General features: G+C 50.5%; 1 protein-coding gene across 1 annotated transcript in view; it reads right to left on the reverse strand.

The window, feature by feature from the left end:
* Positions 1–11,723, reverse strand: part of NUAK1 (NUAK family kinase 1) — a 75,648-nt gene extending 63,925 nt beyond the window's left edge. Inside the window, exon 1 of the mRNA XM_004053807.5 lies at positions 11,151–11,723. Within this exon, the coding sequence (XP_004053855.1) occupies positions 11,151–11,390 (240 nt within the window). The 5' untranslated portion in view covers positions 11,391–11,723. The remainder of the gene's footprint in view (positions 1–11,150) is intronic.
* Between the last annotated feature and the right edge of the window lie 1,054 nt (positions 11,724–12,777).

Genomic DNA, 12,777 nt, shown 5'->3' on the forward strand with positions numbered 1-12,777 from the left:
CAGGACTACAGATGCAGGCCACTATGCCCAGCTAACTTTTCAATTTTTTTTGTAGAGATGAGGGAGTCTCACTGTGTTGACCAGGCTGATCTACAGCTCCTGGCCTCAAGCGATCCCCCTGCCTCCCAAAGTGTAGGATTACAGGCAGAAGCAACCACACCCAGCATGGGTGAACATTTTCTGTCTCACATAGAGTCTAGTTCAGAAGCCACCTCATACACGTGTTTAAGAAAGCCTTGGCTGCCTTGAGCTGAATAGAATGTATTTGCATCCCACAGAACCAGAGAGCAGGGAAGGCGAGCAGACCTCCCTAAACGTAGGCTGACAGTCTACACAGGGAGACTCTCCGTGCACTTGCAAAGTGTGTATGAGAATTGAAGATACTTCCTGCTTTCCCCAGCAAGGAGTCCTTCTGCCAAAAAACAAGCAATAGGAAATGCAGCCTTTCAGTGAATCCTAGGATTCTCTTCCTACGAGCTGGAAGGGACCCTTAAGGACATTTTTGTCTCAGGCCCTCAACTTACAAGTGAAGCAAGTGTGCTCGACCCAGCAGCACCTACTGTGTGCAATGCCCCGTGCCCAGGCTGCTGCAGGGACAGACAGGACCAAGACCCCATCCTGCCTTTCCAAAGAGGCCTCCTTCCAAAACTTAGATTTATGGACCATTCACTGTGGGCGACACACTTTTCTAAGAACTCGACATACAATTTGTTAACACTGCAACTCCCATTTCACAGATGAAGAAACCGAGTCACAGTTGATTATCTCAAGGTTACATTGGAGGTTCATGTTCTTTCAAACCCAGGAAGCCTAGCTCCAAATTCTCTCTTTTCTTTTTTTTTTTTTTTTTTTTTTTGACACAGAGACTCGTTCTGTTGCCTAGGCTGGAGTGCAATTGTGCAATCTTGTCTCACTGCAACCTCTGCCTCCCGGGTTCAAGCGATTCTCCTGCCTCAGCCTACTGAGTAGTTGGGATTACTGGTGTGCGCCACTGTGCCCAGCCAATTTTGTATTTTTAGTAGAGACAGGGTTTCGCCATGTTGTTCAGGCTGGTCTCGAACTCCTAACCTCAAATAATCCACCCACCTCGGCCTCTCAAAGTGCTGGGATTTACAGGAATGAGCCACCACTCCCGCTTCCCTTTTTCGATGTATAGATTGGACGGTCCACTTCCCTTCCATGATCCTGTAGAAGACTGGGACATGAGTGACCTCTGGCAGTTGGGGTGAACCACTCGTGAGCTGAGCCCAGTTCACAGTGAAATGGCAGCAGCCAGCAAGGCTTCGTCTGAACCTGCTGCAATCAAGCACCTTTGTGGCCCGTGAGCCACATGAATAATGGGAGCCTGACACAGACAGAAGTGAATGGGGTCCCGCTGGAGATAACTAAGAGAAGCAGCCGCTACCTTTTTTAAACAGGGAAATTGCCCTTCAGCCAAATAGACGAAAGTTGAGCCCTAAGCCACTCACCATTCCCCGCCCTTCCAGGGAAGGAGCTAACACCTACCACAGCCTCCACTTAGCGCCTTCCCCCTGGAGATCTCCATATCTCTAATGAAAGTAAGGGAAGTGGAATTCTTTTCTCAAATTTAAAAGGCAAATCATGATGGTGTTTTTTCAAGACATACATTAACTCCGCACCCCAGCCGGTTTGCAATTCTTAAAGTACTTGATTTACAACCCAGAAAAAAATGTTTTGAAAACCTTGCAGATGCATTTCGCATCTAAACCTTGCACACTCTGCAGAGCTGATTACCTGGGCTTCTCAGATGGAGGGCTGGACTCTCTGAACGAAGCCAGGCCAGTGTGGGAGCAGCCTGAGGAGGCTGCTGAGCTCTGAAAAACTACCCGCCTGGAGCAGCCTCCAAGGGTGGGAAATGGGTTTGGGATGGGCTTGAGTCGCCTCTCCAGCTGCTGTCACTGAGAAGCACCTGGCAATGCTGTGCATACAATGCTAAGGGGAGGCGTGACCCAGAGAAGGAGGAGGATGGAGCCCCAGGGCCTTCCCTGCTGACTCCCGCCTTCACAGAACTCTCCCTTCTCAGGATTGCTGGTGCTTCTTCCCGCAATTGTTCATTCAATCATTCATTCATTCTTACTGAGCACCCACTAGATGCCTAGCACTGGGCTACAGGCTGGGCTGCAGTGACGAGTGAGGCAGACAGCAGCCCTGCTGCCTTTCTAATAGACAAGGAAGAATGGAGCCTACAAATAGTCCAACACACACTCTCCACGTGCTCACAAGGACACGAGACACGGGGCTGAAACAAAGGAGTAAGGAAGTGGTGGTCTGAAGACCCATGCATGAGCCTTGAAGGACATGGTAAATTCAGACTTTGGGTCCCATGCAACCATGGGATGATTTTAAACATGGACAGCCATGAGCCAAGATAAGAAGGTCACTGGGTACTCCACCCTAGTACTTCTCCCTGAAACAGTAATATTAGCTCTAGTTTTCAAGAGCCTACTATGCACCAGGCTCTGTGCTGGAAGCTTCCAAATCCTATTTCTGATGGCAATCTCACTTGGTAGGATATTTTGCACTTGGTAGGATATTTCATAGCTGCATTTTCCAGATGAGTAAACAGAAGCCAGAGAAAATGAGCAGCTTGCCTGGGACCATCTAGCTCCTGGGTAGCAGGACAGAATTTGAATCCAAGTCTGTCTGATTCGACAGCTGGAATTTCTTCCTCCACACCTCATTCCTTTTTTTTTTTCTCTCTCTCTCTCTCTTTGAGACAGAGTCTGCCTCTGTCACCCAGACTGGGGTGCAGTGGCGCGATCCTGACTCACTGCAACCTCCACCTCGCAGGTTCAAGCGATTCTCCTGCCTCAGCCTCCCGAGTAGCTGGGATTACAGGAGCCCACCACCACGCCCGGCTAATTTTTGTACTTTTAGTAGAGACGGGGTTTCACCATGTTGGCCAGGCTGGTCTCAAACTCCCAACCTCCGGTGATCCACCCACTTCGGCCTCCCCAAGTCCTGGGACTGCAGGTGTGAACCACCGTGCCCAGCCTCGACACCTCATTTCTATACTCAGATTATTGCATTGTTCTCAGATGATTCCAGATGTCTGAATCTAATAGCCCCAACTAAATTCTAGGTATCTCAATGGCAGGACTTGTAATATCCTCCTCTGAAAGTCCCTATGGTGCTGGACACATTGTTAAGCACACATTAAATACATCTATCTGGTTTATTGCTAGATTGAAAAGAAGAGCAGGTGTGTTGAGCCCCAATGTGGGGATGTTAGGTCTTTCTTATGGGGAAGCTTCAGCCACAGAGTATTGACAAGTGGTAGCTAAGAGGAAGAAGAAAGCAAGCTACCACCAGGGCTGCCAAGCAGGGATGTGCAGATCATACATGCACAAGGCACCAGCCGATGGGCAGGTGAATGGGCCCCAGCCCGCGTCGTTCTCGCAGAGCCGCTAGTAGGAGAGGGGCTGCTTCTGGCCAGGACAGAAGCCTTTTCATATGTATCCACCTAGAGGAGGCCTTTTTTTAATTTGCACAAAGGCACCTTGTAGAGTAGCAATCGCCCTGGCTGCATCTATTGTGCACCTACTGTGTGCCAGGCACCAGGCAAAAGGCTTAGCTATGTCACCTCGGTGCTTCCTCTCAACAATCCATAAAAGAAGAACTATTGTGAGCCCTAGCAAAGAACCCAGAGGTTAAAAATTAGTCACTAGCCCAAGGTCACACAGCTCTCAAGGGGTGGGCTGGCATACGGACACAGGCAGCCTGGCCCTGGGGCTCTCTATGTTGACCATGGTTGGCAGGAGATTGTCTTCGCTTCTTTCACAAAATGAGCGTGAGATTTCTGTGGAACCAGAGGTTGGAATCTTAGAGGCCTGAGAGATACAGGCTTCCACCCCTTTCCCACTCTCCACCCTGAGCCCCCCCCCCTTTTAAGTTATTACCAGCTTTATTGAGATGTAATTCACATATCATATAATTCACCCATTTAAAGTGCACAATTCAGGGGTTTTTAGTATATTCGGAGGGGTGCAACCATCATCACAATGTTAGAACATTTTCAGCACCCCCCAGAACACTCCACACCCATTAGCAGCTACTCCCCATTTACTCCCAACCCCACCCGCAGGCCCACTCATCTACGCTGTCGCTATGGATTTGTCTCTTGTGGACATTACATATTAATGGAATCATACAATCTGTGGTCTTTTGTGTCTGGCTTCTTTCACTGAACGTAATGTTTTCAAGGTTCATCCATGCTGTCACATGTATTAAGTACCTCATTTCTTTTTACTGTTGAATAACAGTCTAAAAATATTCCATAAATAAAATTATGGAATAGATCATAAGTAATATTCCACAAATGAAATGGATGTGCCACCTTTTATTTATCCATTCATCAGTTCCTTCCACTTTGGGGCTCTTACTAATAATAATGCTCTATAGACATTTGTGTAGAAGTCTCTGTGTGGACATATGTTTGCATTTCTCCTGGGTAAACCTAGAAGTGGAAATGCCCAGCCCTGGTTTTCACATGCAGTTAAAAGTTTACCGAAGAGTTTCGCTGTAAAGCCAACATCTGGCTGCTCCTGGGCTGTTTCCAGGGAATTTTATCAATTCAGCCAGACTCCATTCACGGTGGGTCATCCGGCCCAGCCCCTCCTACTCTGAGGCCTGGGATCCTCTCATTCCTGCACTCTACAATGTCGTCTGGGCCAGCACGATGATAAATGCATTCTGCTTTAAAGCAGATACTTCACAAATCATAACTTACAGATGCTCCAGGACTTTCATGTGGGAAAGACAAATGAGACTTCTGCTGTCTGACTCTGGAGCCACTGAGGACAGGAAGCCACGGCCAGAAACCTGACAAACCCTGGATATACGTCTCTCCCTAACAAATGCATGTGCAAACGTAACAGAAGGGGAATTCGTGCAGAAAAGGGTCTGCCTGTCTTTTCAGACATTGCTCTGTAACCTGCCATTCATTTCCAACTGTTGTCTTTCCTTCCCTACAAATCTGAAGTTCCTTGAGGTCAGGAAAGATAACGTACAACTTCCACACCTCCCGAGATATTCTCTCGCTCAATGTATTCACTTCAGTTCCATCCTACAAGCCTCTTTTGAGGACCTACTATGTGCTTGGCACCATGTGAGGCATTGACAATAAGTATCTATGCAGGATGGATTCAAGACACACAGGACACAGCGACAGACAAGATACCTTGACTCAAACCCTTATCTCCTGCTGCTTCCCAGGAGGAAGCAAGATCAACACATACTGGCATGGTGTGGGGGCATTTTTGTCTGCAGGCAGGGAAGTGAACCAGCTTACCCCTCAAAGCCCCCTAGGGACTCCAGGGTCTGAGGCTGCTTGGGAAACAAAGGACTCTGTATGTGTCCAGGTGAAGAGCTCCCTGACCTGATTCATTACAACAAACTCCTCGAGGTCCAACAAACAGACCAACAAACAGATGGCTCACCAGAAGCAGGCACATCTCTTCTCCCTAACTTGGCTCTGATTCTTATCTTCCCAACCTCAACTCTTGCAAAAACTCCCTGCTCCAAGCCAGCACACCAAACTGACGGGCTCAATGCCCCACTGTGATCAGAACCCAGCTCAGACACCTCTAGAGGAAGAGTTAAGGTCAAGGTCTCTGCATTCACATTGCCTGGGTCCAGACCTGGCTCTGCTGCTGCCTGTGACCTTGAGCAAGCTAGTTAACCTCTCTGTGACTCAGGTTCTTCATCTGGAAAATGGGATGATAGCAGAATTGTTATGAGGATTAAATCAGTTAACATGCACCTAGCATGTTATAAGCACTCAAGAAGTATTAGTTGCTATTATTTGCATTAGCATCAATTATTATTATTACCCCCATCTTACCTTACCAATCCTGCCCTCCCATTGTGTCCCAGCACAAACCCTGCATTCCAAGCCACCTGGAATATTCACCTTCCCCCAAACACAAGTGAATGAATGCCTTGGAATGCCCCACATTCCAATCCTCTGAAACCCAAATCAAGGGTCATTTTCAACAGCACTTGTCCTCCCATTAGCTGGAGAACACTTTCTAATCCCACAGTATGCCCTGGCCCCTCCTCTAGATCCCCTTCCGGAAGGGTGGGCGATCACCCCATGGCTGCTCTTCTGGCACCATTAGCAAAGAACCACACCCAAATCCAGAGGCCACCAGCTGTGCAACATTAAGGAAGGTTCTCAATTCCTCTAGCAGCATTGGGTTTCCAAACAAACTCGTTTGGAAACTGGTCAGACACCATCCAGCTGTCTGACCCTTGGCAAGTTACCTAACCTCCCTATGTGTCATTTTCCCCATCTGTAAAATGGGTCTCACTATTTTACACCTCACAGGGTTGCTGTGAAGGTTAAGTGAGGGAAAATGTCTCTAAAGCACTTAGCACAGTGGGATGCACCACAAGCTCTCAAAAATATCAGCTGGTAGTAAATAATGGTAGCAGTAGAAATATGATTCTGTCCAGGATCAAACTCACTTTCATGAGCTAAGCTTCAATGAGCTGTTGTCCAACTTGAAAATCACCTGAAACAATCGAATCCTCTATGGAAGTTACTCATGCCTAGTAACTACTTCCGCCTTCTCTTTCACTAGGCTGGAAGCTCCCTGGGTCTTACTCATTTCTATGTCTCAGCATTTAACATGGTGAGTAGCACATGGAAGATGGCAATAAATCTTCATCGAACTGAACAGAATTAGTTTGCAAGTACATTTCACCTTTGCTACTAGATTATAAGTTCTTTAAGAGTGAGGCCCATGTCTTTCTCTAGTAAAGATTTATTAAATGAGTGATGGAAAAATACCAAACCAAGAATCGGGTTTCTAAGATCCAGCTCCATTATTCAAGAGCTGTGCAACCTCAACAAAGTCACTTAACACTTCTGCGCCTTACTGGTCCCACCTCGAAGATGAGAAGTTTGAACCACATGTTTGCCATGGTCCCTTACACTCTAAAACTGTATTTGGGCCCTAGCTGCAACATGGCACTTCTGCCACCGTGCATGTGACGTCAACACACCTCCTGGCTTGGCAGGCCAGTTTGCTAATTTGCCTCCCTGATTTGCAGTTTTCCAGCAGGAGGCTATGAATAGCTTTGGGTGCTTAAAACACCCATTTTTGGTCAAAACACTTGGCTTGCTAGGTGAGGATGCCCCATCACCCAAGCTAATGCTCTAGTGGCCAGGGGCACCAGGGCAGACTGTGGGGGAGGGGCACACACTGCCCACCAGTCCTGCCACTCCCATCCCAGGCTCCCCCCCAGGGACCCTGCCTCCAGCTCACACCACACCACCTACTGCTCACTAGAGATAACCTGGTACAGTGAGGAAGTTGAACTTGGCCCCTTGATATCGAGGTGATCACAGGACATAAAATTGTGTGGCTTTGGTTTTGGGTTTTTTGGCAACGCTTTGTGTGGCCTGTAGGTCCAGGGAGCTTAGCTCAAAGAAAATGCATGCCGAATTATGACACAGAGGCTCACCCAATAGGCCTGCCCAAAACTGTATCAAAACAAAAGTTGTGCAATAAACTAGGCCCAAATTCAAGACTTGAGAAATGCGTTCAGATCCTATCTGAATCTGGCTAATTATCTCATCTTCCTATGGACACACCTCCCTAATTAATTTGGTATTTATTTTATTACTCTGAAAAGTTGATTATTTCTTCTATCTCTCTCTGCATGATACAATGCATTGTCTCTCTGATGGTCTTAAAATCTAATGAAATCCTAAAATGAGATGAGAAAAAAAATCTGCTAAAAGGAGGAACTAAATTGATTAATGCCCCCTTTTGAGGTTTTATATAGATCACTGTATTCAGTTCTCACAAGTCTATGAAGTTGGTACTCTTAGTAGCTCATTTTACCGATGAAGAAGCTGAGGTTTCAAAAAGTCACATAGCTTGCCAAAAGACACAAAGCTAGTAGGGGATAGATCAAGGATTTGAATGTAAGCCAGGGCTCTTTGCCTTTCTGTAAGAGTGCCTCATTTTTGAGCTTGTTCATCTCTGGAACAAGCCACTCTGAGTCCTGGTCTCACGGACATGCTTTAGCAGAGGCTGCAAGACTGCAGGAGAATGCCTGGACGACACACAGGGTCGCACCAGCTGACTCCAAGCATCTCATTCTGCACTTCTCTTCAGAACTGCCTTTCGCGGCACATAGAAAATGATGCTGTGTTGTGTTTTGTTTTATTCAGAAGGTCCTTCCAGGTATGCAATTAAAAACCACCACATCCTCATTTTTTAGAAACTTCTCTCCTCTATGAGAAGAACCCCAGCTTTCAACAAGGATGTTGATTTCACAGCATTTCATACAGCCCCATACCCGGCACCTGTCTTGGGCCACTCACACTAGTAAAACACGTTAGAACCACTGCTCCTCTTGAGAGATGCTGTAAAAGGCACTGGTGCAAATGAAAATAAAACATCACTTCAAAATTCTACCCAAAGATCAAAAGGCTAAATTAAGATAGTGCCCTTTCAGTTCTCCTCAACTGCACCTTCAAAGCATGTTGTGAATGTTTAGCACATCGCTGGTACCAGAAGAAAACTCCAAGTTCATATTTTAGATGAAAATGTCTTACTGCTCTTAACAGGTTCTGAGTCACCAGGCACTGTATGGGCAAGAACAACTCGTTGACCAATTTTTTGTTTGTTTGGTGTTATTTTCTGTTCAGCCAGTCACAGGAAATTTTCCACTTGACAATTCCTGTTTCTCACTTAAGTTCTTAACACCATCTGTGAGCAGTGTGCTCAGCAGGGGGAGGACGGGGGGCCAAGGAGGACTTTCCTTCCCCAAACCTCAGTTTTCCCATCTGTTTTATGCAAGGTTTTTACCCAGGGATCTGGCTAACATTCTGTAAGCTCAGCTATCAAGGAGAAAGCAGTCCCGTGAATAAACGAAGCATTTTAGAGACTGTCAGTTTCTGGGCGTGGGTCTGCTGCCAGATTTAAAATCTTTACATAATTTTGGGGTAAAACAAGAGATTTAGCTGAAATTAATAGCACAATGGGAAAATGAACTAGGGCTGAACAATAACACAGCGGGACTTCAGATTTGCGGCTGGTAAAGAAGCCTCTCTCGTTCTCAGGGCGCCCCCTCGTGGCCGTTTGACTAAATCCTGACGGAATGTTCAGTTTCTGCAAATACAGAGAAAGACATCCCCCAAAAGAGAAAGGCGGACTCCTGCCTACTGATGCAAATCCCTTTCACTCTAACCTAGTCTGTGGATCAGACAGCTCAAGAACGCCTGACAGGAAGTCCCACTGACGCGCAGAAAGGCGTCTGCCATAAGACAAGGGTTCGTTCGTTAGAAAGGTCTGAGGCAGTGCCCCAGCATTTAGCCTTTGGGGTCCCTTCACAGACCCTAGACACACCCTTACCACTTCAACAACCCCTCATAGCCTCACATTCTCAACCTGCAGCTCGAACTGCGTCTGTTTTTCATTATTCTGCTTCCCACCTTCCCAGTGCGATTCTTCAGCAGCTATTAAGACAACATGAGCAGGGATCTAAGCTTAGTTTTTGCTTATTCAACATCCAGCCTGGGGAATATCACCTCAGAAGAAAAGCATGAATGAAGCGCACGTTTCCCAGCCTCTTCTTCCACAAACCTGAAATTGCCTTCATCAGAGGCCACCGTTACAACCCTCCCCTTTAACAATTTCATCCTACAAAAATGGCACCTGCCCAGAGTGAATTCTCAACTACTTGCTTGCTGTAGAATTTATTACAGAGCCAGCTTTAAAAAGAAATGTACGCCATCTCAAATTTCCAATTAATTGATAACAGATTTTTTTAAAATAACGTTATGGGACGAAGTTATATAGACCCAAACATCAAATCTGAGAAATGGGTTGGGAGGGCGTTATCTGGGTATCCAGATATTTGAGAATTTGGGGACCGAACTTTGCTAACTGGCACCCCAATTTTTTTTCACAGAACTGTTCCTGCCGAATTGCAAAAGAAACATGTCAATACTAAGCTGCTATTTTATTTTACAGCTCATTTTCCTTTTTCCCTGCAGTCATTTGTTGTTTATAAGCAAACCTGAGCCCCCAAAACACCCCCAAAAGTGCACACAAGGAGTCCCATAATCAGTTTCTGACTTTGGCCCTAAATCGATTAGAATACATCTGATCCGCTTCAAATCAAAGAACCATGTTAATTTTCTGCCACACACCACACAAAATCTTTCTGCAACAGTCAGTCACTTTGAACCCAACTCTCTAGCCACAAGCAGTGTGGATTTCAAGGGCCTGTTCTGCAGAAGTGAAAATAACAACAAACCAAGGCTGGGACAAGGCAGACAGACCCCAAGGCACTCAAAGCACTCCTTGGAGCTGTGCAAATGGTGCCAGGACCCTGGCAGGGTGTCAGCTGTCACAAGAGCAGCGGGGCCAGACCCCTTCAGCGGTTTGGTAGCCCTGCAACCAGGAGCTGAAACACAACTGAGCCTGCTGCAACTAAGCACAGCTATCTCTGTAGCTACCCATGTCCTGGACATTTCGGTCCTCCCAAAGCCATGATGCAAACTGTTAGAATCCTCAGGCTTGCAGTAGTCTTTATTTTTGCTCCCTAACCTTGTCTCAAAAACAGGCAAGAGTCGCCCTCCCTTGCAGTCACAGCAGTGTCAGGGCGATGCAGAGTCTGAGCGGGAGGATGCAGAGCAAGGAGCTGCGGGCAGATGGGTGGAAGGGGGTAGGGACACCTACAAAACACCGGACTCAGGGGCTAGCTCCTAGCTGGGAATGTGGTTCTTTGGAGAGTTGTGGAAATAAGGCGTTTCGGGGCATGGTCTAACTGTGTGCCTGCGAGGGAGAGAGACCCCGGCCGTCCCAACGCTGCAAAGTGTTTGCAAATCTAAAACATTCCTTTGCTGCTAGGATTAAATTTTTAAAAACAATCCAAAAAATAAAATAAAATATGTGCAGACAGGATGTAACAAGTGTTTCAGGACAGAGACACGCCTGAGTCACGGGGTACTGGGGAAAGAGTGAGGAGTCTGTCTCGGGGCTTCCCAATGAGCCCCCTCTCTGTCAAGAGAGCCCCAGGGCGCACAGACCCCCGCCCCGCACGCCCTCAGTCCCCGGCCGCGTCCACCCAGCGCCCCCCGCACCCTCCAGGATTGCCCCACTCACCACTCGGCCAGAAAACCTCTCGGTGGCCCGCTTGACTTTGCCGTAGGTGCCTTTGCCCAGGGTCTCCTGCAGCTCGTAGCGGTGCTTCAAGTTGTGCTTGTGGTGATGCCGCTTCACCCCGTGCGGCTTCCTGGGCTCCGGGGCTGCAGTCGCCCCCGCCACCGCCTCTCGGGGAGAGCTCGGCGCCCCCAGCCCCAAGTCGGGGCGGTCCCCCGCCACAGGCGCGGCGGCCCCTTCCATGTCCAAGCGCGGGGCGAGCCGGGCTACAGAGGGCAAGACCGGGCACAGCGCTGGGGTGTCGGGGTCCCCACCGAGGGAAGCCGCTGTACGCTCAAGGTCGCCCCCGCAGCATCAGGGAGGCGGCCCGATACCGCTCGGACTGCGGCTTGGTCACTGGCGGCGGCGGGGACTGCACATCTGGCGCCCGCGGCGCGCACGGTCCGCGCACCGCCCCCCGGCCGCGGCGAGCTGTGGAGCGTCGGGAGAGGTGGCGGCGGTGGCAGGGGAGGCGGTGGTGTTTGCAGGAGGGAGGGGAGAGGGTGGCTCGCAGCGCAGGAGGGGGAGCGTTATGTGGGGCGCCGCGCCCCCTAACCCCTCCCCGGGAGGACGCGCAGACGGGGCGGGGGCGGCGCTCGCGCGGCCCCAGGGGAGGGGGAGCGAGGGGCGGTGCAGCCAGGGCTTCCCCCACCTCCCTGCAGCCACCCGGGGCCGGGGCCGCCGTGAGCTGGGAGGGGGATGGGAGCGTGTCGCGACTCGCCCTTTGTGCGGCGCGGCGTAGGCCACGGCGGCGGCGGCGGCCAGGGGTGCTTTGTCCTCGCTGGGCCGGAAGGGACCGGGAAATTCCAAGCCGGGCGCCCCCTCCCCGGGCGCTCTCGGGCTCGCCGGTCGCAGCTACCGCGGGCCCTCCGCCGCCTCGGGCTCCGGGGCCGGTCGCTCGGCCTGGATTCCTGCTGGCGCCGGGGCGGCGGTTGCGGCTGGCCGAGCCCCGGGGCCGGGGAAGCGAGAGCGCCGCGAGCCGGGGGCCGCCGGGACCTGCTCGCGATACGGCCGGGGCCGCCGCGGGCCTGGGCGCCCCTTCATTTTCTTGTAGGTGTCGCCGCGGCCTGGCGGCCGGAGCTGGGGGAGGGGGCAGGGAGGCCTGGTGTTGGGTTACAGGCGGTGACTCACGGACCTTGCCCGCCGAGGCTGGCACCCCGCGGGGCAGAGCTGCGCCCGCCTGGGGCAACTCCGAGTCCAGGAGAACCCCAAGAGCGGCGCTTCGGCCCCGGCCCCCGCGCCGTCTCCGAAGAAAGGAGAGTCAGGGACGGAGGGAGGCCGGGAGGCTGAACCCCGGGCCCGCCGTCGAACCGCCGGCCCTCCGACACCATCTGGACCCCGGCGGGGACAGCCGCCTGGAAGGGGAGGAAGGCCAGGGACGTGGAAGAGATGGGGCTCTAAAGGCGCCGGGACGGAGCTGGCTCCCCAGAGGCGCCCACCCTGCCAGCGAAGGCCGCCATCGGAGGTGGGCAAACCAGGGACCTGGGGTGGACCAGGACCCCGGGCCTGCTGAGCAACCCGTTTGCTGAGCAGGAGGCGATTTGCAGGCCTCTTGCCTCATTAGGCCTTGGGAGATTTCCTTTCACTGGAA

Source organism: Gorilla gorilla, chromosome 10, assembly GCF_029281585.2.
Source record: "Gorilla gorilla gorilla isolate KB3781 chromosome 10, NHGRI_mGorGor1-v2.1_pri, whole genome shotgun sequence".
Classification (NCBI taxonomy): Eukaryota; Metazoa; Chordata; class Mammalia; order Primates; family Hominidae; genus Gorilla; species Gorilla gorilla.